The sequence below is a fragment of the Amblyomma americanum genome, chromosome 11 (assembly GCF_052857255.1).
Source record: "Amblyomma americanum isolate KBUSLIRL-KWMA chromosome 11, ASM5285725v1, whole genome shotgun sequence".
Lineage (NCBI taxonomy): Eukaryota > Metazoa > Arthropoda > Arachnida > Ixodida > Ixodidae > Amblyomma > Amblyomma americanum.
The window spans coordinates 10,973,392-10,999,678 of NC_135507.1; the positions used below are offsets into that span (position 1 = coordinate 10,973,392).

The 26,287-nt window shown below is 52.3% G+C and overlaps 1 protein-coding gene and 1 long non-coding RNA gene across 4 annotated transcripts in view; one reads left to right on the forward strand and one right to left on the reverse strand.

Annotated features, from left to right (window-relative positions):
- LOC144110168 (uncharacterized) overlaps positions 1–26,287 on the forward strand; it is a 60,775-nt gene that overhangs the window by 27,473 nt on the left and 7,015 nt on the right. Inside the window, exons 4-5 of the mRNA XM_077643004.1 lie at positions 16,804–16,902; positions 19,417–19,575. Coding sequence (XP_077499130.1) covers positions 16,804–16,824 — 21 coding nt within the window. The 3' untranslated portion in view covers positions 16,825–16,902; positions 19,417–19,575. The remainder of the gene's footprint in view (positions 1–16,803; positions 16,903–19,416; positions 19,576–26,287) is intronic.
- LOC144110169 (uncharacterized) overlaps positions 10,650–26,287 on the reverse strand; it is an 80,726-nt gene continuing 65,088 nt past the window's right edge. For 2 of the 3 annotated variants that reach the window (XR_013309739.1, XR_013309737.1), the window contains one exon: positions 10,650–11,148. This is a non-coding gene — a long non-coding RNA (uncharacterized LOC144110169). Of the gene's footprint in view, positions 11,149–15,268; positions 16,540–26,287 lie in introns of those variants that run through there. The other variant, XR_013309738.1, reaches the window with a different exon arrangement.

Sequence of the window (26,287 nt, forward strand, 5' to 3'; positions counted from 1 at the left end):
TATTTGAACTCGTGTAGTAAGCTTTAGGTGACAGGTGGCAGATATAGCGAGATGATACTGAGAATTTCAGGAGCATGCTAAGCCTCAGTTACCTAAGTAGCTTCATTGAGAGAATGCGATGGTATTTTTCACCGCATTACAATACATGCAGATTTGAACTAGCATTTAGGGCACGGCCCAAGTCAAGGCAACAATATGTGTGTGGACGACCGGGAGCTCTACTAGGAATTTCAGCGGGGCTTGATTAATTGGGACCCTGGGCCTGGCGGCAAGTAATCGTAGAACACTGATTAGCACGGGACTGAAGGTGCCGTGGAAGACCGTGGCAAGCGTACATCGACCACCCAGCCGTAAACGCGACATACTCGTGTTTTTTTCTTTGTTGGATAACTTTCTCGCAAAAGAAAGGAACTTAGAAAAAACATTCAGGCAAAGAAAAATGCGTGCGTCCCGGATGAACAGTTTGATCTCCGTATGCCGAATGGTACTGAAAATATTAGTAGCTTTTGTATGTTTAACTATCCGCACGCTGCTGCAGGTGCCGTGTAAGCCCGCAGCAAGCACACATTGACCAGGCATCCGGAAGACGCAACGGGGGCTTTCCTTTTTTTTTTTTTTGCTGGACATCAGGATATATTCCCCGCTTCATTAAAAAAGATGTCTAGCAAAAAAAAAAAAAAACGTCCACGCGGCGTCTTTCGGATGCCTGCTGCGGGCTTGCACGGCACCTGCAGCAGCGTGCGCACTCCTCCCGCGAATTCCGTATTTCGAGAACAAGAAAAAAAGAAACGCGCCTCCCAGCGGTTTGCATTGCTTTGTGGAGAAAAGAACAATATGAATGAATATTTTCAAGAAATCCGGCTGATGCGTTCTTTAAGCACAGATCATTCATATCCGATAGATCTCACTCTCTGCCATTAGGTTTTGTTCTCCATACTATGCAGATAAATAAACGAAATAATTAGTCATTAGTATACCCCGAAGGGCAGTCATACGAGTACAAGTGAAAGATTTGTAGCTTGGTAGTTAAAGAAAAAGTCGTCCTTTTCTGGTGATGGAACCCAGACGACTGCCTGTCCGGCGCTGTCGCTCCATAGAGTAACTTTTATGTTACTCTATGGAGCGACTGCGCCGGAATGACAGTGGTCTGTGTAGAGTAACTTGTATGTTACTCTATGGTCGCTCTACTAACCAGGGTGGGCGAATGTCCCGATTTTTGCGCTTCCTTCCTCACCCACACCAGTATTGCATTGGCTCTCCCTCAACCTCACCGTCATCTTTCAAAACTGTCTGTCCCTTTGTCGCCCTCACTGTCACAATGAGCTGCTTTAAGATTCGTGTTTTTCTTTGCTCCAGATGTTGTTAGTACGTTCACTTTGGATCCCTAGCGAAAGTGTCCATAAAGACAGTAGTCCATAACAACAAATGATGAAGAGAAAACAGTTCATGACTTAAACCCTGCACCTGAGCATAGCAGGTGGGCAGCGAAGTGGAAATTAAACCAATTGTACGGCCCATGACAATTCAAAGCTATCATTTGCAGTTGGTCACTGCTTTTCGCTCCATCCAACACACCAAATAGAAGCGGCCGGCAGGGAGCCTGAGACTTCTTTCTCATGACTTTTCATATTAACGCGACAGGATTACATGGAACCCCACTTCGTCTTGTCCTTTGCCCGAACAGCGAGTGTCCGTATTAACGGGAGCTGGTCATATCAAAGAGGCACGGCTGAATGTTCTGGTGTTACTGAGTAGGACTAGGCGCAGTTTTCAGTGAGCAAGAATGACCGCAAGAAGTAATACAGGGACTACGCTCATGCTGTAGCCGACCACGAACAGGAAAGAGGCGTGTAGGCACACAATTGTGTAGGCACACAATTTCGTTAACTATTGTGAGGGAACATTTTATAAACGTGCCATTACCTTTGTGGCGCTCGCATGTGTTTGTTCCATTTCGTGCTTCTCTCGTCAGGACAGCTGCACTGATGGATGGTGACTTCCACATTGTACGCTGAAAGCTGATAACAAATCTGCCTCCTAGCGCCCGATGGTGGCTATTAGGGTGGCGCGTGGCTCCTGTTTTTGAGGTGGCCTCTGCTGTACGCCAGATATTTCGCCTATGATGTTCAATTTTTTAAAACAGGTTTTTTCGCCTAGAAAAATACATTTTGTGGCATATCACTCCGAGCGGTGTAGCGCATTAGGATGCACTTCAGACGTGCTAATAGGCTATCAATAAATACTGAATAGTTAATTTATGCAGAATTCTATAACTAAATAATCCCGAAGTCCATTTTGTATTCAGTCTACGTTGATAGCCTGCACATCCTCAAACATAGCAACATGCGAGAGGGAATACAACTACAGTAAACAAACTTCCGATATGGGCATATAAAAATGGTTTCAAATTTTCCACGCAAAAAAACAGCACCTGTTCTGTTCTCGCTTAGAAGAGGGCTGCACACTGTACCCACTCTCTAGCTATTTATTTATTTTTCAATACTCTCAAGGCGTGAATAAATTACAGAAAGGAGCGGCATACAAAATCAGCAGTAGTCTTGACATTTTCAACACCGGTGATGGGAGCGATGAAGTCAGGGAGGTGGTTCCATTCATTTGTAGTTCGCGGAATATATGACTTCAAGCATAGGATTGTTCTGCAGTGCGGCATTCTTACCTTAGAACTGTGATCAGTGCGTGAGGATATGTAAGATGGAAGAAGCAGTAACTTATGTTTGAGAATAGGGTTAGTATAATAAATCCGCTTGAAAAGGCAAGTAAAGATATTTACGGCGCAGACTTTATTGGAGATGCGCTTGGTGTCCGTGTGTAATTTGAAACAAAAAAGCGGGCGGTGCGGTTCTGAACAGACTATAAAGAGTTAATTAGAAATATTTTATTAGGATTCCAAATAGAACATGCGTATTCTAATTTCGGTCTTATTAACGACCTGTACAGGTGAAGCTTAACGGAACTATTTGCAACACTGAAATGGCGGCGTAAGAAGCCGAGTATGTGGTTGGCCTGGTTAGTTGCATAGTTCACGTGCATTTTCCAGGAGATATTGTGAGTTGTGTGAGCAGCGAGATATTTTTAGGATGAAACAGGCGAAACGGAGTGTTATTATGTAGATAGAGTGTGGCGTTAGCACGAGATTGGCTAGAAAAGCGCATGTGTTTGCACATTGTAGTGTTGTAACCAGGTCCGTCTGCAAACACGCTTCATCACAGGGACTAGTAATTATACGATATAGCGCACAATCATCTGCAAAAAAGTTTAGTGTGGGAAGAAACACTGTCCGGAAGATCATTAATATGAATTACAACCAATTATAACACAGCACCTGGAGGTACTCCTGAGGTTAAGGAAATAAGAGGCGAGTGTTAACCATTAACTGAGACATAACAATTCTTCTGAATGAAGTCGCACTACCCGCAAAAGATGTGCACAAATTTTTAGGAGAAAGTATCAGCAAAAACTCACATTCCAGCCGCGTATAAACATCCTAAAAAAGAAAGCTTTTCGATCCCTGAATATACTAAAAGTACTCTCAAGAAAAAACTGAGGTCCCGATAGGACGTCTTTTACGAAATTATCGCCATGTACTACACTCTACCTTAGATTATGGATGTTTAGTTTATAGGTCAGCGAGACCATCGTACCTTAAGCAACTCGATCCAGTGCATAATTTAGGCTTACGTCTTTCCATCGGGGCATACAGGACGTCACCCATAAATAGTCCGTATGTAGAAACGAGCCATCACTTACAGACAGAAGAGGCTGGCTCACATGCTCGTTCATTCTAAAAATATGCTCACTGCACAAGCATGTTTGCTATCCCAACGCTACAAGGTGCCCATCTAGAATACTCTTTAGGGCTAAACCGCAAGCCACCCGGCCACTGCTCTTGCGATTTGAAGACATGTGCCAGAACGTTGGCGCACTAGATATACTGCCAAGCATTGCTCGAAGGCGAGGTTCACTGCCACCAAAATACAATTTTCCTGAAATCTGAGGTTTCAGTCTTACACAGTTTCGCAGAAAAAGAAATTACAGAACAAGCTGTAATACAAGCATTTCTTGCAGTGGAGGAAAAATGCAGCACTTTCACAGCTTAGTATAAAGATGGTTCAAAACCAGATGTTGACTTTGGAAGCACAGTGGTACAAATTGGGATGAAATAGTAAGACTTCCATAGTGTGTATCCACTTCACTGCCGAATGTTACGCCATCTGTGCAGCCATAGAAACAATAGTAAATGGGAACCTCGCATACAGTATTATATACAAAGAGTCAATAGGTGGGCTTACCACCTTTCATTCTAGAAATGCAATCATTCCGCTGCTTCATCATACACAACATAACAGCCAGCCATAGCTCAAGGGGAAAATAAAACTCAGCTGAGTACCAAGTCATGTCGGTTTAAAAGGCAACGAGAGAGCAGATTTGTGCGCTGCTAAAGCTTGTGGCAAGCAAATTAACAAAATAAATGTGCCCTATAAAAATTGCAGCACAGTTTAACTCAAGAAAAGAATGGCAATCTGCTTGGAACCACGAAATAATTAACGAATTCCACTTGGTAAAGCCAGTTTAAGGTGAATGAAAATCATCTACCTCCAGGAACTTTTCATGCAAGTCATTAACCGCTGTCTGCATATGGCCACACGCACCTTACGCACAACTTCCTGGTAGCGAAAAAGGACAAACCGGTATGTAAGTGTGGAGTAAACATAAAGTAAATCACAATTTAATTTCATGCCCGAAACTCACAATTCTAAGGAAAAAGTGATTTTCTTCGTTTTATAATTAATGAATCAATTTTTATCCAGCGCTGGTCATAGGTGATAATGCAGTTGTCGACATGTCTTGTGTCAGATTTTCAACAGAAGCAGGTTTTCTTTAAAAAAAATGTAAATCGTGACCCAGTGCATAGCCAGATGAACCTCAGCCGCTTGTTCATTCCTGAATTAAAGTCGTGAGATCTTTAGTTGATTTGTTGGGAGCATCGAGATCCTTGCCCTGGCAAGTGTTGCCGCTGAGGCTACCCGACCCTTTTTAAAGGTTTTAATAGTACCCATGTCTAAACATTCTTTTTCTTTCTCATCGCGAGCAAATGCTAAGATTTTAAGCACTCTACACCACCGACGATTGTTCACAGTTGTATAAAATTCTGCGCAAAATTTCTCCTATACCTAAGTATATGTATGCTTACACAACCCAACACGAATGTTTTCTACAGCCGAGTCAGTGTGAAAGCCCGTATATCTGCCATGTGTAAGAGGACGATGAGCGGGCAGTGCCGCAAGGCGGAGCGCTGGCGCTATGCCAGCGGCTGGCACGCAAGAGGTGATGTTGTTTGGGCCAGAACCATGGGATTCATCATCATTATCGTCATCGTCAGCACGGATACACACACTGCCGAACAAAGGCATCTCCAGACTCCCATATCTCTCCAATTAAACCTGTCCTGGGCCAGCTGCGGCCACCATTTTCCTTTCGGACTTCTCAATCTCATTCCTCCCCCCCCCCCCCCCTCCAAGTATATTACTGCCACCCCTTGCCACGCCCCATTCCCTTGGAATCCACTTTGTTGTCCTGAATGACCATCGGTTGTCTTGATTTCGCATTTAATGTCCCTCCAAAGCCAATTTCTTCATCTTAATTTCGACTAGGGTGCCATTAATCCGTGTTTGATCCTTGACCCACTCTGGCCTCTTTCTGTCCCTTAACCTTCCTCCCACCATTTTTCTCTCCATAGCTCGCTGCACTGTCCTGAACTTAATTTAAACCTCCATGTTTCTTTGCTAGTATGGTAGTTGGTGTTGTAGCGGGAAGCGCTGGCGGTCATTTTTATACGGACTAGAAGGATCGCGGTTCTTAATGCAATGTTTTGTTCGAGCCCTAGCGCGATTTTCGACCAGGCCAGTTCGACTACACCATGGTGCATATATTCTGTGTATAATCTGTAATGAGACCTTTTGTGGTAGTTCTCTTTGTATATTTATTTATTTTGCTAGTTCTCTCTGTATATTTGTTTGTTTTGCGTGTGGGCGTGTGATCGCTGTTCGATAGTCTCACCTCCTCGCAAGCACAAATTCTCACTTCTTATAACGATCGTATAGTTCTGACATTCGAAAAATATTTCCACTGGTAATTTCGTAGGCCTGGCTGATGTTGAGATGGTTTTCGAGGCCTTCACGAAAGCGGCTGCAGATTCCAGCTCTGAACACGCGCTCAGACGCGCGCGTACATCCATGTGACGAACTTGGCGAGTTGTTGAGCGCGATACGAGTGCGTGGTCTTCGTTGCGTTTTGCTCAGTGGAAAGGCGGATAGGCTTTGACAAATGTGATTTCTTGAAACATGTCCATCATTTAAAGCCCTCATGAGCGCATTGCTCGAGGCATCTGCGCGGACCTACATGTGGCCGCACAGATTTCACTTACGGCAGCCGAGGCAAGTACTGCTTCTGTCGTCGCCGACTGTCGTCCAGTTTGATGCTCGGGACTTCTGCCACAAATTGTTAAAATATCTCAGAGCTACCGCACACATCTATATACTCGGGTTTGGCTCAGTAAAGAGATGAAGAGAAGAATTTCTCAGCCCGGAGCATCATACAAACACACGCGGTATGTGAGGCGCCGACACGAAAGGATCTATTGTAATGCCTTTCATTCGAGTTGCAGCCTTCTACGGTAAAGCTGTAACAGTACAGATACGAGACGCAGCTACAATTGTACAGTACACTCAGTTGCTCTACATGAACGTTCATCTAGCTGATATGCACTTTCGTCGAGGTTATGCGCGCATTCCTTGCCGGCAGCAAAAGCCGGGGCCGATGGACTAAAGTCGAACGGAACGTCATCAGCATCATCAGCAACAGCCTGTCTACGCCCACTGCTGGGCAAAAACCTATGCCATCTCTCTCCCATTAACCCTGTTCATTGCCAGCTGACTTCTTTATCTCATCCGCCTACCGCTTGCCTTCTCTTGGAATCCACTCCGTTACCCTTAAAGACCAGCGGTTACCTTGCCTTCGCATTGCATACCCTGACCAAGCCCATTTTTTTATTTTTACTAGCATGTCATTAACCCGCCTTTTTTCTCTCACCTACTGTTTCCTGCTCCTGTCCTGTCCTGCTCCAGCTTCGTGTCTCTTAAGGTTGCACCTATCATTCTTCTTTCCATGGCTTGGTGCATTGTCCTTAACTTAAGCTGAATCTTTTTCGTTAGCCTCCACGGTTCTGCCACGTAGGTGAGTTCTGGTAAGATACAGCTGGTGTATCCTTTTCTCTTGAGGGATACTGTAATTAACTCAAATGGCATAAAAGACATTTCAGCCACATTCTCACCTGTTGTCTTGCGTAGATAGGAAACAGACCTAGGTCCCCAATACAAGAAGCTGAGCTTTTACTTAAGACTAAATCTAAAGCTGTAGCAGCCACTCTGCTTACTCACAAAACAATGACAGTGTGTTGTATGTATATCGAACATCACGTTAGAGTGAACGTAGACCTTTTATACCAGCCACCAGTGCTATAATCAGTAGTTAGAAATTTTCACGTTCATTCATATTTTGTGAAGGGTAAAATGTTATTCAAGAGGCCAAACAATACAGGATTCTATTATTTGTAATAATATTTGCTTGCTGAGCAATGAAAAACCTACATATTGCTCCTCAATCTCGAGGCTGTATGAGCTGTATATATGTATTTTATAGCTTATCCCTGGGGTTTAGTGATTTTAAATGGGATGTCATTGACAACCATTATGGGATCCATCACCTTCCTGTACTAATCAACCTAAAAGCTGCACCTGAAGTGATTCCAACAAAACCACGACGTTGGAAGCTACATATAGAAGACAGAGAAAAGGCCAGCCTAGATCAAATGGTTTCGTATAACATCAGTGTAGACGAACATAATTCCTCAGTTATCTCGGGTAGTGAAACAAAAAGTGAAAAAAGAAACGAAACAAAGTGGCAGTGCAAACATACCTTATTATAATTGAGTTACAGTTCAAGAAAATCATGCAGTATTTTCCACTGGTGAACAGACTGCAGCCAGAAAATGCTAGCTAATCTCTCTAAACCTACCGTAGAGGCTCTTCTGAGATATTTTAACCAAATTTGATTATAGGGAGAAATACCCGCAGCGTCCAACAACAGGGCAGCATGAAAGAACAGAACACGACAAAACAGCGCGCGTCAAAACAGCGCTCGAAAAACAGCACAGCGACAACCCAGCCCAGGCAGAAAGCAGCATAGCGACAAAACACCACAGGGAAAAAGCAGCACGCCTCAGAACACCACACTGGACAAAACGGCACAGTGAGGAAACATCACAGCCAAAAAACAGTACGACGAAAGAGCGCAGGGAAAAACAGCTCGACGAAGGGAGAATAATAATTGTTTTTTTTTTTTTTTGGGGGGGGGAAGGAAATGGCGCAGTATCTGTCTCATATATCTTTGGACACCTGAACCGCGCCGTAAGGGAATGCGGTGCTGCTTGAGGGGTGAGCAATCATCGCCATAAACGAACGGTAAATCACAACACATACGGCAGCGACCATTGGAGTTAGCGTGTGCTCGTTTAACAGATGAAGTAAGGAATAGGGTAGGGTAATATTCGCAATCTCAAATATTCACTTTTTCTTGTGGGTAATGGAATGAATAACGCTGAAAAAGTTGTTCTGAGAGCATCAATTCGCTGATTGGACCATCCTGATGCTGATTTTTGGAAAAAAAACGCCCGACGCAGGGCTCTGGGTGTACAAAACTTCCTATTCAAAACTCTCGCTGCCGGCAGTTGAATCTTCAGCAATGAGCTACAGTGTCTTCATACACTGCAAATATCCAGTATGCGATGCTTATTGTTAAGGTATTGCCCGAGCCGACAGTTTCAGGACGCTGCACTGTTGTTCTCTGAGACTTGCCGGCGGATATTATTATTTGAGAAATGGCCTACACTGCTTACCTCAAAATTCATACATGAGCGTGTATTTATTGAGAGTAATTTTATACTGAAGCTGTTATTTTTTTCACTTCGAAGAGGAATATCCCGAAAAATCAATTTTCGCGACGTTTTACCGAAGCTACTCTTTTTCCCTTGGAGCCCAGTTTTATTAAAACAGTTTTCGGTAAATGGGACCCTTTTTTTCAGAAAACACAAGAAAAACACAGGTGGGAGTCTACTCAAGATGAGTTGTAGAATGAATTAAGGAAATTTCGCTTCTAAGCATGTTTATTGCCCAATATGGCTTGAAGATTAGGAGGTTGCAGCAAAAATGAAACAGGAATAACGAATTGGTAATACACTACGTTATGCTTCGGTAAAGACAGCATGAAAAGCTGCAAGACACATACCAAGATAATAACGCAAGATAAACTATCTGTGAAATTTGACCGCAGAGCAGATTGCCGGGCCATTTTATCTCTCATTTGGAAAGAGTCTTACATAATACAGAGACCAAATAGACAATTGAAGCCGAGCAAGCAAGGACTGCATTGCCACTAGTTTTGTGAGATGCACCATTGAAGCAACGCTCTTCCACATTGAATGAGCCGGCCCTGTTTCTTAAGGAACCAGCGAAACGCACTCGTTAACTCCAAAGGTATTTGCTATATATGTTGTGATCTTCCGTTTGTTTATGGTTATGACTGTCCACCCCTCAAGCAGCGCTGCACTGTACTCCGGTGTGCTCTTCGTGCTGTTTTTCCCTGCTTTCTTCGTTCATCGTGCTGCTTTTCTCTGTGCTGTTTCCTCGCTCGGCCGTTTCGTCCAGCGTGCTGTTTTGACGCGTGCTGTCTTTTCCCTGAAGTGTTTCGACGCCATACTGTTTTGTCCCTGTGCTTTGTTGTCGCTGTGCTGTTTGTTGTGCTCGGTTCTGATGCATGCTGCTTTGACGCGCGCTGTTCTTTCGCATCCCCATATGCTGCTTTCGTGTCCCTGGAAGAAAGTCATTATAGTTGCATATTTATAAAGAGGAAAACCACCTACCTCTGCTAGTAGTTATTGGCACATTGCCCTTACCAGCAGTCTTGATAAATTGTTTGAAAGTGTCCTGAATAGACGATTACTTTTTGTCTTTCGATCCCGTGCACTTCTTCACTGCGGTTTTAAAAATCATGCCCCACAACCGATCATCTTGTCGGTCTTGAAAACACAATCCGAGAAGCTTTCGTACATAGGAAACACTATCTTGCTTTTTCCGACTTCGTAAAGGCATATGAAGTAACCTGGATGTTAAGGATTCTTCAAGACCTTGCTGAGCCTGGCATCCATGGCGGCATGTTGAAATCCTTTAAAGAATTTTTGTCAGCTCATTCCATATCCACCTTGGTTCAACCCTTTCGAGGAATTTCATTCAAGAGATTGGGGTTCCTCAGGTGGTGTATTTAAGCGCAACACTTTTTATTCTAGAGATAAATTCTTTTTGCAAAAAATTCATAAGGTCCATTATCAGTCTATGTAGACGATCTTCAGATACGAAGTTTGCATGTCCATCAGCATATCAACATGACAAATACAGTCAACAATAAATAAACTGGCAACATGGCTGGACAAAAATATTTAGCGCTTTTCTTTACAGAAAACAGTGCTCATCGGTTTCTCACTCAAACGAGGCTGACAGTCAGATCCCACACTAAACCTGAACGAAACTATTTATTACAAATAAAAAATGGATACAAATTTTGTGGCATAAGTTTTGACAAAAAACTTACTTTCCTGCTTCTCATAAAAGCACATAAGAACAAAGCTTCTCAATCTCTGAATATCTCTAACTGCTTTCACGCAAACACTGGGGTTCTGATAGGGCACGCCTTTTGCAAATTTATCGCTTTGTTGTACGTGCCTGCTTACAGTATGATTGGATAGTGTATGGCTCAGCGAGACCTTCATATTCTTTGTGCTCTCTGCCTTCTGTATGTGACTTCACATTAACATCATTTGAGAATAAACAAACATCAAATGACAAGAATTTTTGGCGCTGATGGAGAAGTACAGGGAATACACTGGATTTTATACCGATGATTCAAAATCTGTCCGTGACGTTGGAAATTCACTATTACAAAACAAATTGGAGAAGACACTTAGGCTGCCGCAGTGTGCATCCATTTTCACAGTCGAGTTTTACACAGGATCTTTGGCTGTAGAAGAGAAAATAAATGAGATCATTGTGAACAGCATAATTTACACCGATATTTTATACATGATACTTCACCATAGGAATGCAGTTATGCCACTGATCGCCGATATCAACATAACAGTAGCCACAACAAAAGGACCAGTCATAAAATTTTGCTGGGTTAAGAGCCAGGTCCGAATTAGTGGAACTTAGAAAACGGATACCTGTGCTGCACAGGCCCGGCACAAATAAGTCAAGAGTGTAACCATCCTCTAAAAAGATGATGCGAACATAGTACGATGCAAGCTGGAAGGTAAATAGCAGGCTAAATAGAATATTAATTTTTTAAATTATAAATTATAAACTACAGACAGTAAACCCTTCATAGCTGAGTGGAACCAGGCTAAACTCAAGAACATTTTATTGGAGTCATTTCATGCCGCCTCCGTATTAGACACGCACCTTACACACCGTTTTCTTCTTCCAAACCACGAAAATCTACATACGAGTTATGCGGAGAAGAGGTCTCCATAACCCACATTTTATGTTCCTGTACATAGTTCGAGAGACTAAGAAAAAACATTTCTCGCAATTTTAGGAAGAATATTCCATCCGAGATTACTCTTCGGACAAAATTAAGTTTTCGAAATTTTCTGCATTACATCTTTCATAATAAATTTAAAGCTTTTAAACCAGTGATGGTACGTTAAAACTTTTGAAGAAAGTGAAAACATCACACAGTACTTCATCGACTTACTGCTATTCGTGTCGCCATTGAGCATATCAGTGAAGAAGCACCCCAGCAATTGTCTGTTTGCACTGATTCAAATGAAGCCCTAAAAGCGTTACAATCTGCTGGGTCACATGAACAACTTGTCGCCGAAATCCGAGAGTTCCACCACACATCCATCAACAAAGGGCACGATATTGTTTACCAATGGCTGCCAGGACACAGCGGGATCGCAGGCAACCACCGCGCGGACGAGGCCGCGCGAACTGCTCTCCATGAGGGTTATTGTGTGTTCATCCCCATCTCGAGAGCCGACGCAGCGGGTAGGCTTAGACCACTCTCGCGGGACATCACGTTTGCCGCGTGGAATTCAGGCCAGTTCTCGCATTCGCATTTAAAAACCTTATACCCAGATCTGAAGTTTTGCCTTCCATCCGGCCTACAACGACGTGAAGCAGCTTTGTTGTGTCGCCTGTGGCTTGTGTAGCTTCCACCAAGCACTACTCCTTCTTAATAGGTATGGCTGACAGCCCTGCATGTGCCATCTGCGGGTGTGATGAGACATTCTTTGTGAATGCCCTGACGGAAGCATAACGATCTGACGGAAACGGAGATTGTTGGCCACTGGCCGCGGCGGTCGTCGGCGGTGAAGGCCTCCAAGGCACTGCTCCGCTTTTTGAAGACTTGTGGCCTGCATGATAGGCTGTGACATTACTGAACTCTGTGAGTTTACACAGTGACTAATTTCCCGCAACTGTCTTTTCTACTTCATCTTTTTCTCCCCTCACCCCTTTCCCCGCGTGCAGGGTAGCAACCGGCTAACCGGCTATTCGTCCGGTTAGCCTTCCTGCCTTTCCTCCTCCTCCTCAGTTTTTTTAACCTCACTAGGCCCTATCACATCCTAGTTCCTCGAACAGCACTGCTAGGCTAGCTTGACTGGATAAGGGTCTAGAGTTACACATTTCCAGAATGAGTTTCCAATGGCAGCCTGTCCGGAGCCAGAGATACTTAGCACCATCCTTTTAATCGTATGTTTGACCACCGCCTTGGTCAGTTACTCTGTCGTTTATATGTAAGAATGCCATTTAGGCATATTTTGTAAAAAATTGTGGGAATGCTTTGACAGCTACTATTGTAGCTTCAATACTGTCAATATTCTCTTTTCACAGTGTCTGGAGCCAGCTCTTTAAGTGGTGAGATGGAGCTCCCTGTCTTCAAGCCTTGTTCAAAAGACATGTTAACTAGGTTGACTATGGTATAAGCAAATAATATACAGCCTGCAATTAACTTTTCTAGTTTATATGCAGAAACCTTATACAGCTCAGCCTGCTAGCGAAAGCGCGTTCTAAAGAAGGATACCGGCCGACGCTCCGTAGCCCCGCATTTCAGCGCTTGCCCCAAGATGGCGCCCACGAAGGTCGTGTCTCCACCCTGTACGGCGCAGCGCTGGCATCGAGGCACCCTAGCGCGCGCTCCTTGCTCGCCGTGACCAACCAGCACGCTAGGATCGACGAGCGATGGTTGGCGGTAAGCACACTTTGGCCAAAGTACTGTACGGCGCTTCCTCTCACTATCTGAAGACTGAAGACAAATTGAAAATTGATCTTCTTGCATGTTGGTGCCGGAGTTCAAGAGCATACGTAATTTTCTCATTTTTCAGCCTGTGTGTATTAAAAAAAATTCAGCATATACTTTTCTTCCTTTCAGTTCAGTAAGTTTCATTGTGTGTGTGTAAGCATGACATCAATAAATGTATAATTAATATTAAATAAAGTTTGGTTCCTGTTAGGGTGTATAGATGGACAACAAATTATTCTTACCAATGAACCACTGCTGCACAAGGAATGTTAACATGTAGTCGATAATGCGTGGCAATTTGATTGTGCTTAATTAGTTCTGCTGCCTATAACAAATAGCTTTACCTTAGTTCAGTAGCAAGTACTCCAAGTGGGTGTGAGTGGTCGCCTTAGCGACAACCACTCATTGCTGTATTTCTCAGTTTTAGCGAAACCGGAAAACATTCATCATACAGTTGGGATTAGCAGTGAGGATGGACAGGTGGGCACAGCTTTCTATACATTACTTGTTTGTTCGTGCCTGCAAACTGTCTTTTTAGTCAATATCGAGGTACGCATGAAAACTGCATTAATTTTTTGCCAAATGTGTAATCTTGCCAGGTTAACTCGACATTTCGGTGCTTAAATGGTAGCGCAAAGCTGCCCAGAAGTTCTAATATTCATGAAAAAGAAATATATACGTATTGTAAAGTCATCTCAGCCCAGTATGACCAGAGCAGGCCGCAAACTGTGGTAGATTTGAAATAATCGAATAATTACTGATAAGCATATACCAAAGCTCCGCCATACGGATAGAAAGCAAAGCTGTACATATTCATAGCTTTCTTTGTGATGGCATGGCTCTGATAAGCTGCTTCCTAATGAGCAATAAATGCGTTATTTCACTATTAAGAAGCAATTGTACTTAAACAAATGTTATGACGAGCAGCTGGAAGAGCATCGGAACTGGTTGGCGCTCCTGTAGGCAACTTTAATGCAGCCTGAAACACATTTGGGACCAAGAGGCATGCAATGATGCCTCTAGGAGAAAACATTTGCTATTGCAAATTATAAATGGTGTCTACAAACGAATAGCACCTTTACAAGAATGACAGGAAAGCCCCTTTATGTGATTCAGAGATTGGGTCCTCTTTCAGAAAGAAATTAAAGATGGCCAGATGTGACACTTGATGTTAAATGAGCCGCTAATAAACAGTGTGACGTGTGTTCAACATCTTTTGCTTAAGTTTGGGCGACATCTAATTTCCTAAACTAGGTTAGCATTTCTGGTATATGTATCACATAGGTGAGATTTTATGATCGAAGTGGATTTTGATTGTTGCAAATTTGCCTGACTCCAGAATTGTTTATTAGAACTGATGCTTTCATCTTTTCAACATCAAGTGCAATGAAATCCGATGACTGTCTAACTATGGGGGACGGAAGTGATAGCAGGAAGGAACCTGAGAGGAACGCTTTCAAAGCATTTTCCAAGAGCACAACTGAAGTGCTTCCTGTAAAGGAAGCACCAGATAAACAGATAAACAACGCTGTCAGATAAACAAAAACCTCAGTGTGCACTAGAGTGTGAATGCCATTTAGTTTTGCGCATGCCAGAGATTCACCGCTGTTATCAAAGCATTACTTGCCAATGTTGGTGAGGCTGTGTCCACAAAACGTCCGCAGCAGTTGTGGTGTTGTGTTCTCAGTAGAAGTGGTATAAAACGAATGGTTTTAATCGATAGAGAATGACGTCAGGATGATGCGCAAAGAAAAATATCGATAAAATGATTAATTATGGGGATTATATCAGATGGAGATTAACCCCTTTTATTGTTTCCGATGTACTGAAAAGCGGCATAGTAGAGGCCTTTGCCCTGCAGTGGGTCTAGTTAGGCAGGTTATTGGGGTGATTGAAAGGTGATAAAAATAATGAATTGTTCTATGCAATAGAAGCAATAGAAGCATAGAAGGTTCTATGGAATAGAAGCAAACGGTACTTTTCCGAGAACACGGCTGGCGTTAGGAGCACAGAGCAGATGAAGAACGGTGAGAGCAATGCATAATCGCTTTGTGGTTACCGGTGGCTGACTGGCTGGCTGTCGATGTAGACCGGCGGGCAATAGCATTTGTACAGAACCAGAATCAGAAATTTATTTCAACATCACAGGGTGCATGCGCGCGGCTGTCGATGCAGAATAAAGCCTTCTGCAGGCTTGACGGCCTGCATCTTATTTTGGTATTTGTTTGCTCACATTCGCATTCTCTGATTTGGTTGGTATAACGAAAGACATTGCAATTTAAGTATGTTCATATTTTTCCGCAAATCTCCAAGGACCGTCTAAATGTGTTCCTAAGTTGGAAACGCGGCTAATGTCTTATCATTATCAGCGCGAGACATGAATTTCAGCACTCTAACACGAGCGTAATGTAGGCGGTTCAGTGGTTTTCTTTCATTTCTCATTTTGGAGAATGACTTAATATTGTTGCGTCGTTGGTTGAGTGCGGGCGCCCGACTTCCTGGGCCTGCCGCAGCACACTCATTAAAGCAAGTGAACAGCGCCCCTGCTGAGTTGGCAGATAGTCATAACGTGCACATAAAAAACTAGAGAACATTTAGTCGAACTAAAAATCAATCATCGAAAAACAGTTCCTGGTTCACTATGTGGAGTCTCGCACAACCGCTCCCCGAGTTCGGCCGCTGTGACGAACAGGATTCTAGGCAGTATTGTTCCTGTATGCACCGACGCGTCAGTATCCTGTACAATCATCCGGCCTACTGCCCACTCCGTAATGACAGCAGTGAGATTATCATTCACTGTTTGACCATTTATGCCGTCCTCCTCAGTACGCACCGAGGCGTCAGTCACTGCACCAGAGCACCTGTGTTAGAATGCCCTACGGCGGTGTCCCCAGCAGAAGCTGGCACTATAGTTCAAGGTGGCAATCGAGCGTCTCCGCCAACAACCGGAGACAGAGTGCTCGGAGGAGCCGCCCCATTAAGCTTGCCCACGATGGCCCTTATGGTACACGATCCAAACGCGGCCATCCGGAAGTCTCGTCCCTGCTGCAAAGCCTTGGTGCGGCTCCACTGTTGCTGGCACCCGACTGGTCCAGGCAGCAAATTCTGCACGAAAACCCATTCTCCTGGTGCCTGGTTAGCCGCCTTCATCGACATATATGCGAATATTTTTGGAGTCGGGCAGCACGTTCGTTAACACAACTGAGCCGCGCCCTTCTACTGGGTCAATGCTTTCTTTTAAATGAAGGATTTCACGGGGCGAAATGTTAGGAATGGCGTCATACAAATCATAATTTTGCAGTTGTTCAGTGAGCCATGCAACCTTTAATAAAAAATATTTACGGCCAAATGATTTTTATACTTCTGCAGGCACCTTCTCGGATCTTCTAAAGGAATGCGGATGCAGCGAAGGAGAGATGGTGAAAAGCCACAAGCTGATGCCGTGATACCTGGACATTCGCCGCTAAAGTAAGTTTCGCATTTAGTGGAATGCTCTTGCGTGCTAGTTAGTTCAATTTGGAGGATTGATAACAAACTTAGCCTAAATGACGAGTACAAGAGGTAAAGTAACGAATAGGAGACCACAAGGGCATTTTTGCAGCTACTTCCTTCTTGAATTACTTCTTGAGAGTAATTTCGTGCGTAGGTGTTTTATTTGGCGTGCAATTATGTTTATTGTTATCCATAGCTACGCGGCAAAGGCCAGATGTCTCTCAGCTATCTTTCGCAGGAGCTAGAATAGCAAAAGAAAATTAATATCGATACAAGCTGCCCTTGGCTCACGGTGAAGAATGTAATTTAGTGTTGATACTCCGCCCGACGGAGCGACCACATCTTGATCGCCGCTTCTCGTGCTTTATCTGGCGCCACGAAATGAAAGCTTGTCAAGTCTCCGAGCAGCGGTCGAACTGCAGGCGTTGCTGGACCATTCAGTGCCTCGATGTGCACGTGCGATTGTTGCACAGAAGGATAGAAGCTCATGGAACTGCTTGAATGAGCAGAACCGCTGCGAGGACGTGGCCCTGGGGTCCTTCAGCGCGCGTTATAGATATCGAAGGTTTTTTTTTATATTTTTGCACGTGTCTGCCGAAACCGTAGTTAACTATACAGTCTTTTGAAGATAAACGGTCGGCCTCAACACGACCGCTCTCATATTTTGGACAAGGAGCCTACGTGCAAATTTATAGATCAGATGAGCAGCGTATTGAGCCGAAGATGACACGATATGAGCCTCTCCGTCCAGAGATCATGGTGAACTTCTGGGATCCGGGGTTTTTTCCCTGAGAAGTTCTCGCGCTAAAACACACTCTCCAACTGCAATTTTTTTTTCTTTGAATGAAGGTGTTCGTGCACACTGCTGTCCAATTAAAAAAAAAAAACCCCAAGCGGCATCTGGGCGGTCTGTCCGTGCCGTCCTTTCCGGTTGTATGAGTGGCGTGCAGACAGACGCAGTCCTTCTGCACGCCACTCTTACGACTGGAAAGGACGGCACGCCACTTCTGCACGCCACTTCAGGTGCGACTGCACCAGGGAGAAAAAAAAAACGAGCGAAAGCAGAACGGGAGTGCCCTCCGGGAACAATTCCACAGGAAGCAGCGGCAGGCATCCGCCCTTTGGATGCCCGGGGGACAGCGAGAGGAGATGATGTGTCATAAAGACACACCACCTCGCCTTGTCCACCACACAGAGCGGCCGAGTGTACAGCCGGGCGTCAAATCGCCCGGAGCGACCCTAGACGAAATCTCAGTCCCCACAGCGGGTGATGCCAGCGATCGCTCCGCTGCAGACGCTGGGATTCGATCCAGGGTCTTCGCGAATGCGTGAGCAAAGCTCAGGCATGTTACCCACTCGGCTACCCTGCGGCACGGCTTGGTCGTGCTTCCAGCCAGTGCTGGAGCGAGAGGAACAAGCTCGGCTGAAACGGCGCATGCGCAGTGTCGTCACCCTTGGGCGACGGCGATGCAATCGCGAGATATGAAGTTCGACAGCGATAACGGCGAGCATAATGCGCTATTCGCGATATCGTGCAAAACCGCGGCAGGGTCTTTTCCGTTGCAGTCGTGTGGGACGCAAAAACATCGTCATACAATTCACTGCCAGCAGCGGAATCGGATAAGTTGACTGCTGATCTCGCCATGATTGAACGTTTTCAGTGGCAAGGAGATGGTATGAAATGTTTCTCGCCTACCGCAGGCATAGGTACAAGCACAACACGCTATGGATAGTGGCGGCGGAGATTTATGAAATGTTTTACAAATTCCCCCACACCTTCCAAGCGCCTTCAATTTTTCAGCTGAATTAACACCGAAAACAAAATCGTGTCAAAGAGCGACCACCTCTAGCGAAGTTCCTGTCCTTCCAAGTGAAGGAACATCGCAGAAACTAGAATAGAATAGTCCCAAAGGGTCGTAACTGTTTCAGTTACGACCCTTTTGGACGTCCAGACTACCCTTAACTCTTTGCTGTTAATTTGGAGGAGTTCCTATAGGTGCATGCAAATAAGAAAACTTAAGGTCTGCCTGAAGGCCATCACGCCGCAACGTTAACGGCTGTTAGTGACTGTACAGTACGGAGAATTCTATTTATTCTCCTTAAAGTTAATGCGGAGACGCAGACATAAACAAAAGTGCGGAGACATTGCCAAACTACAATAAACCGATATATTCCAACGCATATGTAGTTCCAATTCAGTGCAGGGCCTTTTACATAGATAGAATATCGATCCTTATGCTCCCCTCCCTTCTGGAATCCTTATGCCTCCAAACGAGAACTCACGTTCGCATCCTTATCTATTCGAAAACGCGAAAAAGGCGAGGACGGAACAACTAGATGAACACATGCGCTGAATTTCAACAAGAGATTTATTGCTAGAGACGCCATTTATAGATTTTCGCGCAAAACGAATGCACAAAAAACCCACTGAATCGCATCTTCCCTGGTATTCTTTCTGGAACGACAGTAGGCGTCTCCTCTCCTTTCCAGGCGGTGTTCAGGATCTCATGATTCGTCCATACACCTCTCCCTCAGCGTAGCAGCGAAAACCAGACAGACAGAGCATCCCTGGTGGCGTGTACCAGCTGCAGATATGAGATGGAAATCAATATTATTGGAATCCGGAGAGGCCTAGAGGACCAAATCACGGTAGGATTTAATGCGGATTTACCCACCCCACTTTACTTCAAAATGTTCAAGCGAGTGTAATACTACTGAACATCGCTGGCTTACATTGCGGGCATGGGGGTTGCAGTGCGAAGCCTTAGCTTAAATTTCAGCGGGCGAGGAAAAGAGAAGTGTACCCTTTCTGTGAGGTAAAGAATAGAGGGCGTTTCTTTCGAATGCCTTGTAAGCTTGTCAGCGCAAAAAATGGACGCACTCCAGCAAGACAACAGCTGTAGAACTTGGCAGAATCTGAATACTCCTCTGCAACTAGCTGAACTTTCTGTTTAAGTTCGAAGCCTCGCTGCGCTTCCAACATATGGGACATCCACGGATGTTGCAGACTGATGCTTCTTCAGTATGCATATCAACCAACTAGCCCAACTCTCTGCTCTCCTAAGTGCATTCTAACAGCCACACACCCACTATTACCCAAAATACGCCACCCGTCGACGCACGGGAATTTTTTACCATTCTTTAATCTGCATTTCCTCCCCCGGCGGAAACCAGTTCCGTCCCAGGTACAAAGCCGCGCCATGTCTCCACGAGAGACACCTCTCCCGCGCCACAGGCCTCATGGGAAGCACGCAAAATGTGGAAACCCTGAAGACGAAGCCTAAGACCTCCTCCCGAATCATCGGATTTACTCACACAGGAGACACTAGCCGGTACCGGTCTGCCGGTACCGAACTGTAAGTAGACGAGAGGGACGAATGTTACGGAATCTTTATTGCAATGCAATATGGACGAAAGGTGAGTACAGGTCGCCCGCCTTGCAGCTCGCCTTGCAGTATAGGTCTCCCGAAGAACAGGCCACCCCTCGTCCCTACCTGGCTCGCAACAGGTCGGCGTCTATTGTTCGCCCACGAACACGTCGGAAAAAAGGTAGGCCTCCTGACTACGCGTCAGTCGTGGACGGTCATCTGCTCAAAAGGAAAGGTAGCGCTCTCCGTCCCCGCGTCTCCCATGCGTTGCCCGCGTGACAGGTCGGTCCCCGACCGTCCGCGCGTCGCCCGCGCAACAGGTAGATCCACCTGTCTGCGCGTCGCCCGCGCGACAGGTCGGTCCCCGACCGTCCGCGCGTCGCCCGCGCAACAGGTAGATCCACCTGTGTGCGCGTCGCCCGCGCGACAGGTCGGTCCCCGACCGTCCGCGCGTCGCCCGCGCAACAGGTAGATCCACCTGTCTGCGCGTCGCCCGCGCGACAGGTCGGTCCCCGACCGTCCGCGCGTCGCCCGCGCAACACGTAGGTCCACCCGTCTGCGCGTCGCCCGTGCGACTCGTCCGTTCCCACCCCTGTCTCGAAGTCGCCCGCGCGTCACGTACCCTCCCCCGTTTCCGCGTCTCCCCCTTCCTGTCTCGGCGTCGCCCTACGCGAGAGGTCGGTGCAGCGTCTCCGCACGTCGCCCGCGCGTCGCGCCACCCACCCCGCGCTCGGTGTCCGCGTTGCCCGCGCGACACTACCGCCGCGCCGCCCTCCCCGTCGGTGCCCCTGCCCGTGTCCGCGTCCCCCGCGCGACACGTGCCCCTCTACCCGTCGTACTCCCCCCCCGTGTCCGCGTTACCCGCGCGACACCACCACCGCGACACGCCGCGCCGCGACACGCGCCCCCCCTGCCCGTCGGTGCCCCTGCCCGTGTCCGCTTCCCCCGCTCGACACGCGCCCCGTTCCCGTCCGTGCCCCTGCCCGTGTCCGCGTCCCCCGCGCGACACGCACCCCACTGCCGGTCGGTGCCCCCGCCCGTGACCGCGCGACATGCGCCTCCCTGCCCCTGCCCGTCGGTGCCCCTGCCCGTGTCCGCGTCCCCCGCGCGACACGCGCCCCCCCTGCCCGTCGCTGCCCCCGCTGTCCCCCCCTCCCGTCCGTGCCCCTGCCCGTGTCCGCGTCCCCCGCGCGACACGTCCCCCCCTCCCGTCCGTGCCCCTGCCCGTGTCCGCGTTCCCCCGCGCGACACGCACCCCCCTGCCCGTCCGTGCCCGCGTCCCCCGCGCGACACGCGCCCTCCTGCCCGTGTCCGCGTCCCCCGTCCCCCCGTCCGCGTCCCCCGCTCGACACGTCCCGCTTCCCGTCCGTGCCCGTGTCCGCGACACGTCCCCCCTCCCGTCCGTGCCCCTGCCCGTGTCCCCCGCGCGACGCGTCCCCCCGCGTCCCCCGCGCGACACGCGCCCCCTGCCCGTCGGTGCCCCCGCCCGTGTCCGCGTCCCCCCTTCCCGTCCGTGCCCCCCTGCCCGTGTCCGCGTCCCCCGCTCGACACGCGCCCCCCTGCGCGTCGGTGCCCCCCGCCCGTGTCCGCGTCCCCCTTCCCGTCCCCTGCCCGTGTCCGCGTTCCCCCGCGCGACACGCACCCCCCTGCCCGTGTCCGCGTCCCCCGCTCGACACGCGCCCCCTTCCCGTCCGTGCCCGCGTCCCCCGCGCGACACGCGCCCTCCTGCCCGTGTCCGCGTCCCCCGTCCCCCCGTCCGCGTCCCCCGCTCGACACGTCCCGCTTCCCGTCCGTGCCCGTGTCCGCGACACGTCCCCCCTCCCGTCCGTGCCCCTGCCCGTGTCCGCGTCCCCCGCGCGACACGCGCCCCCCTGCGCGTCGGTGCCCCCGCCCGTGTCCGCGTCCCCCCTTCCCTTCCGTGCCCCTGCCCGTGTCCCCCGCGCGACGCGTCCCCCCTTCCCGTCTGTGCCCGTGTCCGCGTCCCCCGCGCGACACGTCCCCCCCTCCCGTCCGTGCCCCTGCCCGTGTCCGCGTCACCCGCGCGACACGCGCCCCCCGCGCGACACGCGCCCCCCTGCGCGTCCGTGCCCCCGCCCGTGTCCGCGTCCCCCCTTCCCGTCCCCTGCCCGTGTCCGCGTTCCCCCGCGCGACACGCGCCCCCCTGCCCGTGTCCGCGTCCCCCGCTCGACACGCGCCCCCTTCCCGTCCGTGCCCGCGTCCCCCGCGCGACACGCGCCCTCCTGCCGGTGTCCGCGTCCCCCGTCCCCCCGTCCGCGTCCCCCGCTCGACACGTCCCGCTTCCCGTCCGTGCCCGTGTCCGCGACACGTCCCCCCTCCCGTCCGTGCCCCTGCCCGTGTCCGCGTCCCCCGCGCGACACGCGCTCCCCTGCGCGTCGGTGCCCCCGCCCGTGTCCGCGTCCCCCCTTCCCGTCCGTGCCCCTGCCCGTGTCCCCCGCGCGACACGTCCCCCCCTCCCGTCCGTTCCCGCGTCCACCGCGCGACACGCGCCCTCCTGCCCGTGTCCGCGTCCCCCGTCCCCCCGTCCGCGTCCCCCGCTCGACACGTCCCCCCTCCCGTCCGTGCCCCGTGGCCGCGTCCCCCGCGCGACGTCCCCTCTTCCCGTCCGTGCCCCTGCCCGTCTCCCCTGCGCGACACGCGCCCCCCTGCGCCCCCTTGCCGTCCGTGCCCCTGCCCGTGTCCGCGTCCCCCGCGCGACACGCGCCCCCTGGCCGTCGGTGCCCCCGCCCCCACCCGTGTCCGCGTCCCCCGCGCCCCCCTGCCCGTGTGCGCGTCCCCCGCGCGACACGCGCCCCCTGCTCGTCCGCGCCCCTACCCGTGCCCGCGTCCCCCGCGCGACACGTCCCCCCTTCCCGTCCGTGCCCCTGCCCGTGCCCGCGTCCCCCCGCGCGACACGTGCCCCCTGCTCGTCGGTGCCCCGGCCCGTGTCCGCGTCCCCCCTGCTCGTCGGTGCCCCGGCCCGTGTCCGCGTCCCCCGCGCGACACGTCCCCCCCCTTCCCGTCCGTGCCCCTGCCCGTGCCCGCGTCCCCCGCGCGACACCCGCCCCATTCCCGTCCGTGCCCCTGCCCGTGTCCCCCCTTCCCGTCCGTGCCCCTGCTGCCCGCGTCCCCCGCTCGACACGTCCCCCCTTCCCGCGTCCCCCGCGCGACACGCGCCCCCTTCCCGTCCGTGCCCCTGCCCGTGTCCGCGTCCCCCCTTCCCGTCCGTGCCCCTGCTGCCCACGTCCCCCCTTCCCGCGTCCCCCGCGGGACACGTCCCCCCTTCCCATCCGTGCCCGTGTCCGCGTCCCCCGCGCGACACGTCCCCCCTCCCGTCCGTGCCCCTGCCCGTGCCCGTGCCCGTGCACAGACGGGAAGGGGGGACGTGTCGAGCGGGGGACGCGGACACGGGCAGGGGGGCGCGTGTCGCGCGGGGGACGCGGGCACGGACGGGAAGGGGGCGCGTGTCGAGCGGGGGACGCGGACACGGGCAGGGGGGGCGCGTGACGCGCGGGGGGACGCGGACACGGGCAGGGGCACGGACGGGAAGGGGGGACGCGGACACGGGCGGGGCACCGACGCGCAGGGGGGCGCGTGTCGCGCGGGTGACGCGGACACGGGCAGGGGCACGGACGGGAGGGGGGACGTGTCGCGCGGGGGACGCGGACACGGGCACGGACGGGAAGGGGGGACGTGTCCCGCGGGGGACGCGGGAAGGGGGGACGTGTCGAGCGGGGGACGCGGGCAGCAGGGGCACGGACGGGAAGGGGGGACGCGGACACGGGCAGGGGCACGGACGGGAAGGGGGCGCGTTGTCGCGCGGGGGACGCGGGAAGGGGGGACGTGTCGAGCGGGGGACGCGGGCAGCAGGGGCGCGGACGGGAAGGGGGGACACGGGCAGGGGCAAGGACGGGAATGGGGCGGGTGTCGAGCGGGTGACGCGGACACTGGCAGGGGCACGGACGGGAAAGGGGGGACGCGGACACAGGCAGGGGGTCGCGTGTCGCGCGGGGGACGCGGGCACGGGCAGGGGCACGGACGGGAAGGGGGGGGAACGTGTCGCGCGGGGGACGCGGACACGGGCCGGGGCACCGACGAGCAGGGGGGACGCGGGCACGGGCAGGGGCACGGACGGGAAGGGGGGACGTGTCGCGCGGGGGACGCGGACACGGGCAGGGGCACGGACGGGAAGGGGGGACGCGGACACGGGCGGGGGTACCGACGCGCAGGGGGGCGCGTGTCGCGCGGGTGACGCGGACACGGGCAGGGGCACGGACGGGAGGGGGGACGTGTCGCGCGGGGGACGCGGACACGGGCACGGACGGGAAGGGGGGACGTGTCCCGCGGGGGACGCGGGAAGGGGGGACGTGTCGAGCGGGGGGACGCGGACACGGGCAGGGGCACGGACGGGAAGGGGGCGCGTGTCGCGCGGGGGACGCGGGAAGGGGGGACGTGTCGAGCGGGGGGACGCGGGCAGCAGGGGCGCGGACGGGAAGGGGGGACACGGGCAGGGGCACGGACGGGAATGGGGCGGGTGTCGAGCGGGTGACGCGGACACTGGCAGGGGCACGGACGGGAAGGGGGGACGCGGACACAGGCAGGGGGTCGCGTGTCGCGCGGGGGACGCGGGCACGGGCAGGGGCACGGACGGGAAGGGGGGGGACGTGTCGCGCGGGGGACGCGGACACGGGCCGGGGCACCGACGAGCAGGGGGGACGCGGGCACGGGCAGGGGCACGGACGGGAAGGGGGGACGTGTCGCGCGGGGGACGCGGGGAACGGGTAGGGGCGCGGACGAGCAGGGGGGCGCGTGTCGCGCGGGGGACGTGGACACGGGCAGGGGCACGGACGGGAAGGGGGGACGTGTCGAGCGGGGGACGCGGGCAGCAGGGGCACGGACGGGAAGGGGGGACACGGGCAGGGGCACGGACGGGAATGGGGCGGGTGTCGAGCGGGTGACGCGGACACTGGCAGGGGCACGGACGGGAAGGGGGGACGCGGACACAGGCAGGGGGGTCGCGTGTCGCGCGGGGGACGCGGGCACGGGCAGGGGCACGGACGGGAAGGGGGGGGGACGTGTCGCGCGGGGGACGCGGACACGGGCCGGGGCACCGACGAGCAGGGGGCACGTGTCGCGCGAGGGACGCGGGCACGGGCAGGGGCACGGAAGGGAAGGGGGGACGTGTCGCGCGGGGGACGCGGGAACGGGTAGGGGCGCGGACGAGCAGGGGGGCGCGTGTCGCGCGGGGGACGTGGACACGGGCAGGGGCACGGACGGGAAGGGGGGACGTGTCGAGCGGGGGACGCGGACACGGGCAGGCGCACGGACGGGAAGGGGGCGCGTGTCGCGCGGGGGACGCGGACACGGGCACAGACGGGAAGGGGGGACGTGTCGAGCGGGGGACGCGGACACGGGCAGGGGGGGCGCGTGTCGCGCGGGGGACGCGGGCACGGACGGGAAGGGGGTGCGTGTCGAGCGGGGGACGCGGACACGGGCAGGGGGGCGCGTGACGCGCGGGGGGGACGCGGACACGGGCGGGGCACCGACGCGCAGGGGGGCGCGTGTCGCGCGGGTGACGCGGACACGGGCAGGGGCACGGACGGGAGGGGGGACGTGTCGAGCGGGGGACGCGGGCAGCAGGGGGCACGGACGGGAAGGGGGGACGCGGACACGGGCCGGGGCACCGACGAGCAGGGGGGCACGTGTCGCGCGGGGGGACGCGGGCACGGGCATGGGCACGGACGGGAAGGGGGGACGTGTCGCGCGGGGGACGCGGGAACGGGTAGGGGCGCGGACGAGCAGGGGGGCGCGTGTCGCGCGGGGGACGTGGACACGGGCAGGGGCACGGACGGGAAGGGGGGACGTGTCGAGCGGGGGGACGCGGACACGGGCAGGCGCACGGACGGGAAGGGGGGCGCGTGTCGCGCGGGGGGACGCGGACACGGGCACAGACGGGAAGGGGGGACGTGTCGAGCGGGGGGACGCGGACACGGGCA